The sequence below is a fragment of the Lycorma delicatula genome, chromosome 1 (genome assembly GCF_047948215.1).
Source record: "Lycorma delicatula isolate Av1 chromosome 1, ASM4794821v1, whole genome shotgun sequence".
Classification (NCBI taxonomy): domain Eukaryota; kingdom Metazoa; phylum Arthropoda; class Insecta; order Hemiptera; family Fulgoridae; genus Lycorma; species Lycorma delicatula.
In genome coordinates, this window is record NC_134455.1 from 34,593,879 (window position 1) to 34,611,144 (window position 17,266).

Sequence of the window (17,266 nt, forward strand, 5' to 3'; positions counted from 1 at the left end):
GAGACCTTTCTTTGGCTCTGGTGATTTCACACAAAAGGCTCAATTGCTCTAAGCAGATGATATATAGGATTTGAACACTAGATCATGGATACCAGTGTTCTTTGGTGATTCGCTTTCAATTAACTACACATCTCAGAAATGGTTGACCTGAGACTGTACAAGACTACATTTATTTGCATTCATACATATAATCCTCATTCATCCTCTGAAGTAATATCCTCCAGTGGTTCTGGAGGCTAAATAGAAAAAGACAAGATGATATATACTGATGCTACCTGTATTATACAAAATAAGAGTTTATATAAAAGAACATTCTCAGCTTCTCTCAAAGTCCCAACACTTTTAACCTACAAGAGGCTTGCACTTAACCAAGTGCTAGATTGACTAATCGTTCTCAGCAAGATATTGGTTCACTGATAGATAGAATAGATTTGTGTTTGGGGACTGGGTATTGTACCCTTAGTTTAGCACTTTCTTAATTGTCAAAACATCAGATTGTCTCAAGGAGTAGGAGGAATAGAAAAAAAACCACTGCTGAGATAATTTTCAACTATAAACTTGCCAAAATATGAATTAGTGTACGGAACTTAACTACCAGTGTCTTAACACTGGTAAACCAAAAAAAAGACATTAGTAGTGGTTTTCTAGGCAATAGAAAACATAAAAATTATGTTTAATTGGTAAATAAATGTTAAAAAGATTTTAAATATTTAGGATGTAAGATAACATTAAAAATTCCTTTCCTACACTTTGAGACTTTTTTCTAAAAAATGTTAACTCTCGACGATAGGCAAATCGCATGCTTTCATCAAGATATTCTGTACATGCAGCATATTAAATGCAAGGAAAATGGAATCCTGATGTGTTGACTGACTTCTGCTGGTTTTTTTTGGAGTAAGTGATCAAACACCTCCTTACAAGTGAAAAAATCAGTTGACTTTTTTCAGCAGATACAGATAAAACATTCTCCATGAATTATGCTGCAAAGACTCTTATTTTTAAAATTGTATTTAAATAGTTTAATTGGTCTATTTTTAATAAATATAAATTTAGTGATTTAAGCCAAATTTAAAATCAATACATACAAACATCAGTTTTATAATATTAATTAATTAATCTTTTTGATATTATTTATATTATGCATTACTGACAAACAGATGGTAAGCTTTGAATCTAACAAAAGTGACATGATAGTAATTCTAATAGCAATTTTGAATTCAACATTCAAAAATTAGTTTGATCAAAAATTAAATCAAGATACATGAAAAAGATTTTGTAGTTGAATAGGAGTATAATTTTTTTTTTTTTAAATGAATTTTTACTGTTTAAAATAAAAAACCCAGTTTGGTAATTAATTAAATAATTGATATACAAAAAAAAAATATTTAATCACTCAACATAAAATGATCATTAGATAAGATTAAATCCTTTTCTATCAAGAAATAATTTGAAACATTTTTCATAACATTGTAACAAGTTTTTTGGAACATAACTGTTAATTACACTATGTTAGGAATATTTTTGTTATTTTTGTTATTCACTTTACACTCTTTTATAGGTAAGTTAATGTTATTTTATTAATATACAGTCAATAATTTAATATATATACTTTCAATAGTTTTTAAAATTAATTTTAGCTAAATTATCTTAAGTTAATTCTGACTTACTTTGGGTTGAACATCTAATATATAATGTAAATATCAATTTTTAGTTTTCACACATGACTTTTTTTTAATTTAAGTAGAATTTCAGAATTCTAAAGAATAAGAGTTAGAATTTATATTATACCAATCAGGAAAAAATTAATTAAATCAAAACATCATAAGGCTACTCAAAACAATATCCCATTCATCATACTGATCAAAGAACATCTTAACTTAAATTTCACAATAATCATTTCAAATTACTCAGTACTCAAAGCTTCATATCATATCCAAAACAGATAGTAAACATACTTCCATAATATACAGAGAACCTAAAAGTGACATGTTCACAAAATTTCTCTATTTTATTTGAATGTGTTATCATTAGTATGGTGGTACCAGTATGATAATTATCCCCTTATTTTTTATACTTTATATTTTCATTCTGTTGTGTAAGTATTTTAAAGTACATGAAGCTAATTCAGACAAGAAGTAATAGGAAAGACCTCAGTACCATTAGACTTGTAGAGTTGATATGTCATCTTTAGTAACTAAGACTTTAATCATTTTAATGAGCTCCTTCAATATAATCCTACCATCTCTGCCAAATTACTGGCATCAAAAACTATTGGTAGGCTTACCATATGTCCAGGATTAACCTGGACAGTCCTGGATTTTTAATGCTGTTCGGGGTTGCAAAAAAGTCCAGGATTTGAGAATTTTATGACTAGCAAGAATTGATTTTAATTTTAGACCTATATGTTTAACATCGCGTTTTTAAACATTCTCTTACGGCTGTACATCTCTCAGCCTACCTTGGAGCAAGCGCTGATGTCAATTTTGACAGAGGTGTGGCTACCTGTCTTACCACAATTATTAAGTCGTTTGTCAACACAATAGAAGCAATATGTTTATGTTGTTTTCGTGTGTGAAGTAACTCGTCTACATGTTTTTGATCATTTTATCTCTATTCATTTTTTGTCTCATTGTTTAGCAATGGACAAGAGAAAATGTGTGTTTAATATTAGCCTGCAACAGGAATACAAATTTTTGAATTTGTGTAATGACAGTAACAATGAATGTGTTTATTGCACACTACATACTGGAGAATTTTCTGTTGCACATAAAGAAAAGAGTAATATTGAAGACCACATGAAAACAGTTAAACATAGGAGTGCTATTAATGCTACTGCTTCAGCAAACATAAAAGATTTTTTTAAAGCCAAAGATGGTAATAACAATAACAGTGACGTGGATGGAGTGTACTGCTAAAGAAGCTACATTTTCATACCACACTGCTAGACCCTAACTCAGTTTCAAAACATCAGATTGCACATCTAAACTGGTTATGAAGTTATATGACCCAAAATTTTCATCTGCTAGAACCAAAGCCGAGGCAATTTTTGTTAACATTATTTCACCATTTATATTTGCTAACACGTTGCGTTCTTTGGAAAACATTAATTATATAACAGTAATGATGGTTAGTTCAAACAGAAGTCAAGTAAAACTCGTTCCGATTGTTATAAGATATTTCAGACTGGAGGAGGGAATTCAAGTTAAACTTTTAAATTTTGATGAAGTGTTGATGAAATTGCTCAAATTTTGACTCAGTTTTTTTTGCAGTATGTGAAAAAATACAAACCTGAAGAAAAAATTAAGTTCGTTATACTGTTGATAACATTAACAGTAATTTTGGTGGTGTGAAGAGAAAGGGAAATGAAATATGTTGAGAAAGTTCAAAGTGATTTAGATAGACCTGTTTTAGGAATTGGTTGTTCAGCCCACATTGTACACAATTCAGTACAAACAGCATGCAATCTCTACCCCTGAACATAGAAGTTATTGTTATAAAGATTTATAAATATTTTCACATATAGATAGTAAGAGTAACAAAACTTAAAGAGTTCTGTAAATTTGTGGAAACAGATTACAAAAAAGTATTATCTCATAGCAGCACAAGGTCCTTATTTTGTTACCTGCAATGGAAAGAATTCTTTCCATTTTTGATGGCCTAAAATCATACTTCTTATCTTTTGACAAATGTCCAAAATTATTATTTGATTTTTTGAAATTCTAGAAAGTGAACTGTTTTTGACATTTTTATATGGTACTCTACAGTTATTTAATAATGTGGTTTTGAAATTGGAAGCTAATTCAATCACAACAACAGAAGCATTTCAGACATATTCTGAATTAATCTGACAACTTCAGGAAACAAAAACCCACAAATTTATACCATCTTCTACCAAAGAATTGCTATGCACTCTAAAAAAAAATAATGATGTTCAGCAACAAAAAATTCTTCTCTCAAGCGTAGACAATTTTTATTTCTAGAATCCAATACTTTGTTGGAGTTGTGGAGAACCAGTTTTGATAAATTTAGTAAGTTTCAGTGGATAAATTTACTAACTGAAATTGCCTGGTCTGATTTAGATCAGAGTGCACAAGTTGTTAATGAAATTACAAAAGATTCCATAAATATTGATGAATGTCCTATTTTAAATATTGTAAATATTATTTTAAATATTGGTGAATTCCTATTTGATGAATGTACATTGTTGAACCAGGTAATTCAAAACCAAAGCATAGGTAGTGGTTCAACTTCTGAAAAAGTACCAGATACTATTGAAGAGAAGTGGAAAGTAATTTTTAAGGTGTTTCAAAAGACTGATATTTCATGTTGCAATATTTCTAAAATGGTTGAGTTTGCCTGGGACATCTGCTCCAGTTGAGAGAATTTTTTCAATTACGGGGAACATTTGGTCTGCAGAAAGGGGTGGGCTTTCAGTATCTACTTTTAAACATCTGTTAAATGTTAAAATTAATTCAGAACTTTCTTGTTGTAAATTTTATGATTTAATTAAAACAAACAAACCATTTCTGAAAAAAGTCATGTCTAGTGAAAAATACAACTGAATAAAAAATGTTTAATGTTTCAGTAAACTATTACTAGACTTAAGTAATTCAAAAATATGTCCTGGGTTGAACCCAAAAAAATATGGTAAGCCTAGCTATGGTGGTACTTTAAACTTTCTTATATCCCAATTTGTCAGGGATGACTTAGACCTGAACAATTTTTAGAATAAATATTTTTTAATGCCATCAGATATTTAACAGTGATGGATTGTAATTTGAATAGATTTTCTTTTTAAATTCTATTTTGATTTCTCTATTTAATTTTGTTTAATTTTCCTGAATTAATTTGATTAATTTATTTATTTTTCAATTATTCTGAAATATTTATTGACAGTGTTAAATATTTATTGACATACATAAATATTTATTTATGTATGTTCAAATTTTGCATAACATGGTTCTACCTCCATTATATTTAAAAAAGTAAGTAATTGTTAATGTTAGTGTATTTGAAATTTTTTTCTATGACATGGTTGGCAAATATCAGCTACATGCTGCAAGTGGGCTGAAGCTGCATTTTGTTTATCAAGTGCAGAGTTGCCAGAGCAGTTTTGTTTATACATTGAGGACATAATTATTTTTATTGCATATAATTTATATACTCCAATTATGTAATATACATTTTTTGTTAGTGAGTTTGTTCTGGGTATGAACAAACTGGGTTTTGTTTTATTTTGATTTCTGTCCTGCAAGACAACATTGTAGCTTTTTGTAACCAGCATTGTAACCAGCTTTTTTTAACTTTCAAACTATTTTTTTAATGTTTGTTATTTTTTCCCCATAACAGTTAATGAAAATTTAAAACTACAAACTTTTAAAACTAAAACAAATTTGGTTTAGCATGCATCTTCACACATTTACATTTGATTCAGTTTGTCATTTTAAAAGTTTTAAATAATCTTTGTTATATATCTTAATAAAAAAGAATTCTTGTTTTTGTGATCTTTTTATTTTCCATATACTCAGATGAGTGAGTCAGTGAGTGAATTGTTATATTCACTTATGTATCACAAAATTTTACAGTGTTAGATTGTTCAATGAAATCTTCAGAAGACATGTATTTGTTTCTAACAGTCAGCTTTAATTAAATCAGGTTTTATACACTCTATTTAGTAGGGTTTAGTTTTTAAATCCTATCTTTTGTGTGTTATACATGTTTATATATTGTGTTTTTTGTATTATTTATTTTTTATTACTTTCAATTGTAGATAATAATAACCCTAGGGTTATTCACCTAGGAAAAAAGGAAGTCTACGATTGTTTATTTTTTGTATATTTTAAAATTCTTCTTGTTTTGTTGCAATGGTAAAGTCAAGAAAATTTCTTTGTTTGTTCATATTCAGCTGTGAAATTTCTATTTGTAGTGCACTTTGAGTACTTCAAAGATTATTTACAGTGACATGAATTATTTTAACACACTAAGATGGTGTCATTGCCATCGTATCCATTTTAATACTTTATTTTTTCATAGACTTGTTAAGTATGAGTATCAGTTCAAGGATCATCCTCATAGGAAGCTGTAAATACAGGAGCCACAGAAAAGTTACATGACTAATATTTATTTTGGAATATAAGTCATTTTTGTTTTGTGATTATTTTTAACATGTTTACTACCTCTGAAAATGTCTTTTTGGTGTTCTGTTGTAATTGAGTTTGTTTTTCAGAATGACAAATATTACTGATGTAAAGGCTAAACACATTTTTATTTTCATCAAGTGGCTATAACACATCTTACAGTCCAGAGAATTACAGTAAAAAATGTCCCCTTACAACCTCATGGTTCTTATCATCCAAACATCTTAGAGACTAATATCCTAGTAACTGAAAGATGCAAAGTAAGATTATAATTCTGATGGCCAAAGCCAGCTGTAGTAAATTGGCCTCCCAAATCATAAGTTAAACAATATTAGGTGGAGTTTTACTCCATTCTGTTAACATTTATCATTGGCTAATATATGTACATATCAGTCAATGCCACTTAAAAATTGCTTGAAGATAAAGAAATCACCACAATTATTGACTCTGGCCTGCACAAAACAAAAATCACACAGACATATAATAAATAATATAAAAAAAGATTCAACAAAAATTAACTCGCATACAAAGTATGCTTGCCAAAAAAGATAACCCAACAGAAATACATAAACCAAATCATTCTGACAGCACAGAATTCTACACCTAATAAACAGAATGCAGCTTCAAACAAAAACAAGATGTACACATAAGAACAATCCACAGTATTAATGAATTATAATTTGTCAACCACCACATAAAAACAAAATTTTCCTATTATCAAAGTAATAAAATTGTTTATATTACCTGTAATGCAAATTGCTTGTAGTGTCTGACTGTTTTAGGCAACTAGTAACACAAAAAAAATGTATTTTTCTTAGGTAACATACAAAGTCAACTATTTGCTGAACGAGAAATAACTGTGTTTGAAACATTACGAAATGTATCAGTCATCACAAACACAAAAACATCATGTCCACAGGTTGTTAAAAAATATTATGTTTTAATAATACAAATCTTTTATTAGATATTGTAGGATAAAATAAATTTTATAGTATCAAAATAAGGAAATTGTATTTAAAACAAATTTAAATTAGAATTTAAAATCAACTCATATTGATATGAAAAACATCAGTAGTGAATTACACAGTTTTTAAAAACCCCAAGATATTTATAAACAAATACATATTCTAAACACATGTAAGAAAGTAATTTGTAATTCATTGCTCAGACAATAGCTGTTCTACATAGAATGATCTCATTTAACAAATTTTCAATAAACTGTGAAAAAAATTCTAAATTTGTGTATTGATGCGGTTGAGTAAATATTGTCAACCACACTAATGCAAAATGAGTGGAAAAATGTGGTAAAACATTTTTAATAAGAAAACTAAATTTTTACTCATCTTTGTAAAGTTAATGAAAAAATAAAAACACTGAATGAAAAAATTAAACTTTTTATTATGATAAAAATATTTTCTAATATGAGCTATACAGAACATTAAAAATAAAAATCCCATGATAAATGTTTGTTAATGTTAAGGTAGCCATTTTTAGATGCTCAGTTATACAATATATCGGTTATATAATAAATAAAATTATAATTCATTTTATTTAAAAATATTTGCTTTATCATGTAATTTAAAAAATACGTATTAACATAAAAATGTATTCAATAAAAGCTACTTTTTTAACCTTTTAAAAGAAAGGAAAATAGTTTCATTTATCAGTTAAGCTTAAAATTTAATGAAGAGTGCCCAGGAAGTCATTTAAGTAGTAGTAGTAGTAGTAGTAATGTTAATTTAATCATTTTTACTTTCAGGATTTTCATAGACTGGCCTGTACTTTATTTAAAGATTTCAGAGTTTTATGGTCAGAACTTCATATAAATTTTTAAACTACAATAGTACTTTTAATTAATCAAAATTGATAGAATCTTTAAAATACTTTTTTCTGGTATCATGGGTACTTAATGAAGGTTAAAATAAATTTTGTGAAATTTATTTTTATTAAAATTTATTTTAAATTTACCGTATGAAACAGAACTGATATCCATGAGTAGTATTATCTATTATCTGTCTATTAGTAGTATTGTAGTATGAGTAGTATTATCTGTCTATTTCACCATCAAATATCAGAACATCTGGCATTATAAATAAAGAAAAATTTTATTTTACTAGTTCATAAAAATTCAAGATGTCCAGTAGATTTACACCACGATCCTAAGCGGGTTATTGTGTTTTGAAACAGCCTGTAGCTAAAGTTCTATATGCTACGTAAATAAAAAAATCATCTACAAATAAAGAACACATAACCGGTTTTCGCACGCAGTTTGTTATATTATTCATGGCTATGATAAACAAGGTAACACTTAGAACAATTCCCTGAGTACTCCGTTTTCTAATGTAAAACCTTTGGATATCGTCTTTCCACCTCAAATTCGAAAGGACGAACTACCGAGGAAACCCCTGATAAATGTAGGGAGATTACCTTCTGTACCCTATTCATACAGTTTAGTCTTGTAGATCTTCTTGACCGTTCATTTTATTCAAAACCAACAATTTTAGAATATTGATGACTTAGTGCCTATAAATATGGTACATTATAATTTTCTACGTAATTTTATTTTTTAACAAGAGTTTACAGGCAACTCTCATTGTAAATGAAGCTTATTTAAAATTTTGTATATTAACAACTACCAAATATGCTAAAGGGGTGCCTGGGTTGCATAGAGGGATAGCACCTTTCCAATGCATGATGACCACATCTCAAGATGGTCATGCAAGACTGGTTCGCACATACAGCCAACTCTCACTTTTGGCTCCAAGAAGACTAAAGGATTGTAACTGGCCACACCCTGGTAAACCATGTTGGTCCGTGAGCTAAACATAGTGAGAGTCTCCAGTGATTGCTATTTGCTCACTGATAAGGCAGTGTCTGTTCTCCAAATTAGGGGCAGCCTATTAATATGGTTGGGCAACCATATACCTAGGTGGAAAGCAACAGGAAACTACCACCTTATATTATTCCCCAGGAACACACATGATGATCCTAAATGTTAAAGTCAGAGTTAAAGCTTCTGCTCAATCAGTTCTCTGGGAGGGGAAAACATTGAGGTCACATGCAGATAAAATAAGAATTGGAACTTGGAATGTTTTGACGTTACTTAAAGCAGGAAAGCTAGAGAATGCAAAAAAAGATTAGGTTAGATGTACTGGGTTTGAGTAAGGTGAGGTGGGAATGAAGGGGGAGTTACAGAGTGGAGGGTATAAAATCTTGTATTCAAGCGGAGAAAAGAGTGGTGAATATGTAGTAGGAATTTTGCTGAGCCCACAGATGGGAGATAGTATAGAAAGAATATTGTTATTGAAATGGAAGGGCAAAGGAAAAGATGTAGTGATAATACAAGTGTATATGCCAATAAGCCAACATCAAGATGAGGAGATTGAACAATGCTATAAGATTCAAAAATTGATTGATGGGGAAAGGAGAGGAGTTTGCATTATAGTGATGGGAAATTGAGATGTGGTGGTAGGGAAAGGATCAGAGGGAAATGTTGTGGGAGACTTTGGGTTAGGTATAAGAAATGCAAGAAGGATTTCTGTAAGGAGAATTCTTTGGTAATTGGTAATACGCTATTCCAAGCCTACAAGAGACGCCGATACACATGGACAACAAGAATAAATGGAGAGAGGAATCAGATAGACTTACTTTATGATAGAAAACAGGTATAGAAAGTGTTTAAAAAAATTTAAAAGCGTATCCAGATGCAGATATAGATTTGGACCATAATCTTGTAGTGGGAGAGTTATGGATGAGGATGAAGAGAGTGAACAAAGGAAAAAGAGTAGAGAGGTTAAGTAGGGAGATACTGAAAGATGGAGACAAAAGGGAAAGACTAAAGGAGAATTATTTGGTAAATAGAGAGAGAAGGAAAGAGGACACAGATCCAAACACAAGATGATATGAAGGAGATTGACAGGGTGGAATGGGATAAATCTTAAAGGAAAAAAAAAAGGTGGAGTAGCTTGGAGGAAAAGGAGATTAGTAAGAAATCTCTACTTGTTACACAAGGTAAAAATAAAGATTGGGAATGAGTTATTGGAGGAAAGCAGACTTAGGAGAGGGGTGCAGCAGGGATGTTGCATGTCACCGACTCTGTTCAACTGTTACCTGAAAGTGATAATTGAAAAAGAGCCTAACTGGTAATAAGAGTGTAAATATTGGAGGAAGGAGGATAGAATGCGTTAGGTTTGCTGATGAGGTGGAAGCGTTGGCAGAGAGAGAGTACATGATGAAGGAAATGTTGAGAAGAATAAATCAAACCTGCGAGGAGTATGGGATGAAGATAAATACAAAGAAATCAAAAAGCATGATAATTATCAAATCAACCGAAAGGGCAATAATTAGGATTGGGGGAAATAAAGTTCAGCAAGTGGCATCCAAGAAGTACCAGGGGTGCATCATTAAGGAAGATATGAAGTGTGATCAGGAAGTTAAAGTACAAATTGCTAGGGCAAAGGAAGCATTCAGTAAAGTGAGGAGAATGCTAGGAAGCAAACTAGATCTGTGACTAAGGAAAAAACTTGCACACATGTTTTGTGTGGAGTGTGGACCTTTATGGAGCAGAGCCATGGACTATTAGGAAGGGAGAGGAGAGAAATTTGGAGGCCTTTGAAATATGGGTTTAGAGGAGGATGGAGAGAGCTCGGAATGAGGAGGAATAATGGAAGAAGAGAGGGTGATTATTGAAATAATAAAAAGAAGAAAATGCAGTTGGTTGGGACATTGGCTGAGACGTGACTGCCTGTTGGTGATGGCATTGGAAGGATTTGTAACAGGGAGGAAAACAAGAAGTCAGAAACAAATGAAATTTATTATTTGTTTGTCTTCAATCATTTGACTGGTTTGATGCAGCTCTCCAAGATTCCCTATCTAGTTCTAGTCGTTTCATTTCAGTATACCCCCTACATCCTATTTCCCTAACAATTTGTTTTACATATTACAAACGTTGCCTGCCTACACAATCTTTTCCTTCTACCTGTCCCTCCAATATTAAAGCGACTATTTCAGGATGCCTTAATATGTGGTCTATAAGTCTGTCTCTTCTTTTAGCTATATTTTTCCAAATGCTTCTTTCTTATCTATTAGCCGCAATACCTCTTCAATTGTCACTTTATCCACCCATTTGATTTTTAACAATCTCCTATAGCCCTACATTTCAAAAGCTTCTTATCTTTTCTTCTCAGATACTCCGATCGTCCAAGTTTCACTTCCTCATAAAGACACACTCCAAACGTATACTTTGAAAAATCTTTTCCTGACATTTAAATTAATTTTTGATGTAAACAAATTACATTTCTGACTGAAGGCTCGATTTGTCTGTGCTATTCGATATTTTATGTCGCTCCTGCTTCATCCATTTTTAGTAATTATACTTCCCAAATAACAAAATTCTTCTATCTCCATAATCTTTTCTCCTCCTATTTTCACATTCAGTAGTCCATGTTTGTTATTTCTACCACATTTCATTACTTTCGTTTTGTTCTTGTTTATTTTCATGCTGTAGTTCTTGCGTAGGACTTCATCCATGCCAATCATTGTTTCTTCTAAATCCTTTTTACTCTCAGTTAGAATTACTATATCATCAGCAAATCGTAGCGTCTTTATCTTTTCACCTTGTACTGTTACTCCGAATCTAAATTGTTCTTTAACATCATTACCTGCTAGTTCTATGTAAAGATTAAAAAGTAACAGGGATAGGGAACATCCTTGTCGGACTCCCTTTCTTATTACGGCTTCTTTCTTATGTTCTTCAATTATTACTGTTGCTGTTTGGTTCCTGTAAATGTTAGCAATTGTTCTTCTATCTCTGTATTTGAACCCTGATTTTTTAAAATGTTGAACATTTTATTCCAGTCTACGTTATCAAATACCTTTTCTAGGTCTATAAATGCCAAGTATGTTGGTTTGTTTGTTTTTCTTTAATCTTCCTTCCACTATTAATCTGAGGCCTAAAATTGCTTCCATTGTCCCTATACTTTTCCTGAAACCAAATTGGTCTTCTAACACTTCTTCTACTCTCCTCTCAATTCTTCTGTACAGAATTCTAGTTAAGATTTTTTATGCATGACTAGTTAAGCTAATTATTCCGTATTCTTCACATTTATCTGCCCCTGCTTTCTTTGGTATCATTACTATAACACTTTTTTTGAAGTCTGACGCAAATTCCCCTTTTTCATAAATATTACACACCAGTTTGTATAATCTATCAATCGCTTCCTCACCTGCACTGCGCAGTAATTCTACAGGTATTCCGTCTATTCCAGGAGCCTTTCTGCCATTCAGATCTTTTAATGCTCTCTTAAATTCAGATCTCAGTATTGTTTCTCCCATTTCATCCTCCTCAACTTCCTCTTCTTCCTCTATAACACCATTTTCTAATTCATTTCCTCCGTATAACTTTTCAATATATTCCACCCATCTATCGACTTTACCTTTCGTATTATATATTGGTGTACCATCTTTCTTTAACACATTATTAGATTTTACTTTATGTACCCCAAAATTTTCCTTAACTTTCCTGTATGCTCCGTCTATTTTACCAATGTTCATTTCTCTTTCCACTTCTGAACACTTTTCTTTAATCCACTCTTCTTTCGCCAGTTTGCACTTCCTGTTTATAGCATTTCTTAATTGCCGATTGTTCCTTTTACTTTCTTCATCACTAGCATTCTTATATTTTCTACGTTCATCCATCAGCTGCAATATATCGTCTGAAACCCAAGGTTTTCTACCAGTTCTCTTTATTCCGCCTAAGTTTGCTTCTGCTGATTTAAGAATTTCCTTTTTAACATTCTCCCATTCTTCTTCTACATTTTCTACCTTATCTTTTTTACTCAGACCTCTTGCGATGTCCTCCTCAAAAATCTTCTTTACCTCCTCTTCCTCAAGCTTCTCTAAATTCCACTGATTCATCTGACACCTTTTCTTCAGGCTTTTAAACTCCAATCTACATTTCATTATCACTAAATTATGGTCGCTATCAATGTCTGCTCCAGGGTAAGTTTTGCAGTTGACAAGTTGATTTCTAAATCTTTGCTTAACCTTAATCTTTGATATATCTTTTTTGATCTTTATCTTATTTATCTTTGATGATCTTTTTTCTTAATCTTTGATATAATCTATCTACCTTGCACTATCGCCTGGCTTTTTCCATGTGTATATTCTTCTATTATGATTTTTAAACTGGGTGTTGGCAATTACTAAATTATACTTCGTGCAAAACTTATAAGTCGGTCCCTTCTTTCATTCCTTTTGCCCAGCCCATACTCACCCACTATATTTCCTTCCTTGCCTTTTCCAATGCTTGCATTCTAATCTCCAACTATTATTAAATTTTCATCTCCTTTTATTGTTTAATTGCTTGGTCAATTTCTTCATATACACACTCTACCTCATCATCATCATGGGCGCTTGTAGGAATATAGACGTTAACAATCGTTGTCGATTTAGGTTTTGATTTTATCCTTATTACAATGATTCTATCGATATGCATTTTGAAATACTCTACCCTCTTCCCTATCTTCTTGTTCATTACGAAACCTACTTCTGCCTGCCCATTATTTGAAGCGGAGTTAATTATTCTAAAATTACCTGACCAAAAGTCGTTTTCCTCTTCCCACTGAACCTCACTAATTCCTACTACATCTACATTTATCCTATCCATTACCCTCTTCAAATTTTCTAACCTACCAACCTTTTTAAACTTCTAACATTTCAAGCTCCAGCTCATGAATGTTATTTTTTAATTTTCTGGTGACCCCTTCCTTAGTAGTCCCCACCTGGAGATCCAAATGGGGGACTAGTTTACCTTCGGAATATGTTACCAATGAAGGCGCCTCCATCATTGCTATATGAAAATGCAGAGAGCTACATTTTCTTGGAAAAAAAAATCAGCTGTACTTTTCCATTGCTTTCAGCTGCGCAGAACTCAGAGGACTGAGTGATGTTGATATGGCCGTTTAAGTCATCCTGACTTACGCCCTTAACAACTGAAAGAGCTGTTGCCCTCTTTCAGGAATCATTCCTTAGTCTGGCTATCAACAGATACCTCTCCGATATGGTTGCACCTTCGGTCCAGCTACTCTGTATCACTGAGCACCTAAGCCCCCTCTCCAATAGCAAGGTCTCATGATTCATAGAGGGAGATGAAAATGATAGACAATATAAAAAGGGAAGAAAGTTACTATAAAATGAAACGGATGGCTCAGAATCAAGCAGAATGGAGGGCAACCATGTGAAAACCTGCCTTTGGGCAGAAAACTTATTACTATTATTATTATATATGCTAAAAGAAATTACCAAATAATAAAAAAATTAAAACAAATATTAAAGCATTTTGGATGTTATGCGTCCAATTTAGATCTCTTTTGTAAAGCCTTAAATACCAAATAAAGCACCACAAAATGTACCTAGTAATATAATAAATAATACATCAATAGATATAATAAAAAATTCCCCAGTAATTTCAAATGATTTGATGTATTTTCAACTGTCACAGTTTATTGCTTGTAGGTAACTTAAATTTCCATGTGATACAAAATTGATCAAATGTAAAAGTTTCCTAGTTTGCATCTCAACATATGAGGGTTCTTTCAGCTGGGTAACCACATATTTTAACAATTATGTCCTGAGAACTGTTAAATCATTTAATGGTATTTTAACCTAATTGTATATTTAGAATCCACATACATTATTAATTTTGAATAATCACTGTTATTTCATTATTGCAGGTTCATGTAGAACTAATAGATAATGAATTGAGAACAAAATTTGACGGTCATGAAACATGGTTTGAATTTAAGAATCCTGTGAGATGGCCATCAACAATATCCATTGATGCTAATGGTATATGTGATGTAACGTTTAACAAAAGAAGACACATGCATTGGAATAAAGATTCAATTAAAAAACTTAATAAATCTGATGTACCACTGGCAAGTGTCTTCCCTGAATATTGGATGGTAGAAGTAGTGGATAACACAAATCTAACTCATGACACTTGTCTTTTGACTGTTAGATATTATAATGACGTTTTCAATTTTGTTGGTCCTGGACAACATTTAACAATCAGACAAAAAGTTACAGGTATGATTTATTCAACTTCTACAGATAAACTGTTGTACTGGTAACATCTCAACATTTCATCCAGAAGTCCTGGGTTCAAGTTCCAGCCATACTGGAGATTTTACCTATAATAAAGATTATCCATTTCATATTCTCCTGTACAAAGCTTTGAGTTTATGTGATAATAAGCCTAATTAATACCTATTTACCTGTGGTAATTAATGCCTAATTTCTTACATTTATTATTTACACTTATTACTTCTACACTTATTTACACTTATCAACTTCTACAGATAAACTGTTGTACTGGTAACATCTCAACATTTCATCCAGAAGTCCTGGGTTCAAGTTCCAGCCATACTGGAGATTTTACCTATAATAAAGATTATCCATTTCATATTCTCCTGTACAAAGCTTTGAGTTTATGTGATAATAAGCCTAATTAATACCTATTTACCTGTGGTAATTAATGCCTAATTTCTTACATTTATTATTTACACTTATTACTCTGAATTTCACTCATCAAAAAATGTCCTCTGTTTACTCATATCATACTTTTCTTATCAAGTTCCTTTGCTTTTGAATATTACACCTTTATTGTTGTGTAATAATTGTTACTACTAATAAATTATAATTTGACTGGAAATAATAACATAATTTTAAGTTTTTACTGACAACCAAAACAAACTTTATTTAACAACTCTCTATTCAAAAATCATCTGATTGGACTCTGTCACAGCAGCTCAGTAATTAATCTAGGTTGTACCAAAAATGCTCTCCATAAATTTTTTGAGGACTGGGTAAGATGACAAGTAAGTGAGTCACATCTTTGGGGCTACTTTGAAGAGGACAATATCAAGTATAGATTCTTTTTAGTAAAAATTAAAATTCTTATTTTGTTATAACTTCTCTTTTGTGTGTGTGTGTGTGTGTGTGTGTAAATAATAAAAATTAAGACAATCTTCAAGTTAAGTAAAAAATATTAGAACTAGATAGATGCCAATATTAAGACTGAGTATTAAATTCTTTAATTTACAGATTGTTACTTAATACATTTAACAATTACAGTAGAAGAATAATTTCTGTCCACCAACCTCCAAGGCAGAGTGGTAGCAACTCTGTCTTTAGTCAGAAGGTTTCAGATCTGAATTCTAGTCAGGCATGGTATCTTTCACATACTACACATCCATACTTCATTCCTTCTAGTAGGTTGGCATTGAGCGACAAAAATCTTGCTAACCTCTGCTCCCAAAAAAAGGGGCAAAGTAGAGAGGAAAGAGAGAAGTAATAATATTTATATTTAGTGGCAGAATAAACTGTACCAGAATGCAGGACTGTATTCTTTTTTTTTCGACACCAGTCACTGTAGGACTACATATAATAGATATAACTTGTGGCTAGTTAGTTAGCTTTCTATTACTCCTTCATTCTCTCACTGTGTTGCTTCCTCCTTTCTTTTGACCACTTTAGGTTAGCACATTCTTTCATATCCTTCTGGATACCTTTGAGTTTTAAGATTCTTTTCCTAAACACCCTTCTGCCTTTTAAATATGTCATGTTTATATTTGTTACCCTTAGATCCTCTTTAATTTTCTTGAACCATTTAATGTTCATCTTGCCATCATTACCCTTGTCAAAAATTCTCTTCATAAACCTGTTTGAAACCATTCTTGTCAGTCGTCTGTAAAATATCAGTCTTCACTTACATATTCCATGATTCTATCTAACTCCTGGTAAAGTTCCTCATTTTTCCTAATTTCCAGCCGTTGTTAGTTTTTCTGTTCTTCAAATTTTTCAAGGATAACGAGAAAGAATTTTGTATGTAACCAGCAGAAGAGATCTTCCTCAATAATTCTGACCTCCATTTTGTCCCCTTTTTTGTGAAGTGGATGAATTGGAGCTGTTTTCCATTCCTTTGTGAATTGTTCTTTTTCCCAAATCTCCTTAAGCACTCTATGCAGCGAGAAAATTATATTCTGACTGGAATATTTCCACATTTCTGCTATGATGGAGTCTTCACCACACACTTTGTTATTTTTGAGGCTCTGTATTATGTTTTTTGA

General features: G+C 31.6%; 1 protein-coding gene across 1 annotated transcript in view; it reads left to right on the forward strand.

Annotated features, from left to right (window-relative positions):
• The first annotated feature begins 10,416 nt into the window (after positions 1 to 10,416).
• The window catches only part of LOC142317470 (uncharacterized), a 35,738-nt gene continuing 28,888 nt past the window's right edge, over positions 10,417 to 17,266 (forward strand). The window contains exons 1-2 of the mRNA XM_075354037.1: positions 10,417 to 10,611; positions 14,870 to 15,224. Coding sequence (XP_075210152.1) covers positions 10,417 to 10,611; positions 14,870 to 15,224 — 550 coding nt within the window. The remainder of the gene's footprint in view (positions 10,612 to 14,869; positions 15,225 to 17,266) is intronic.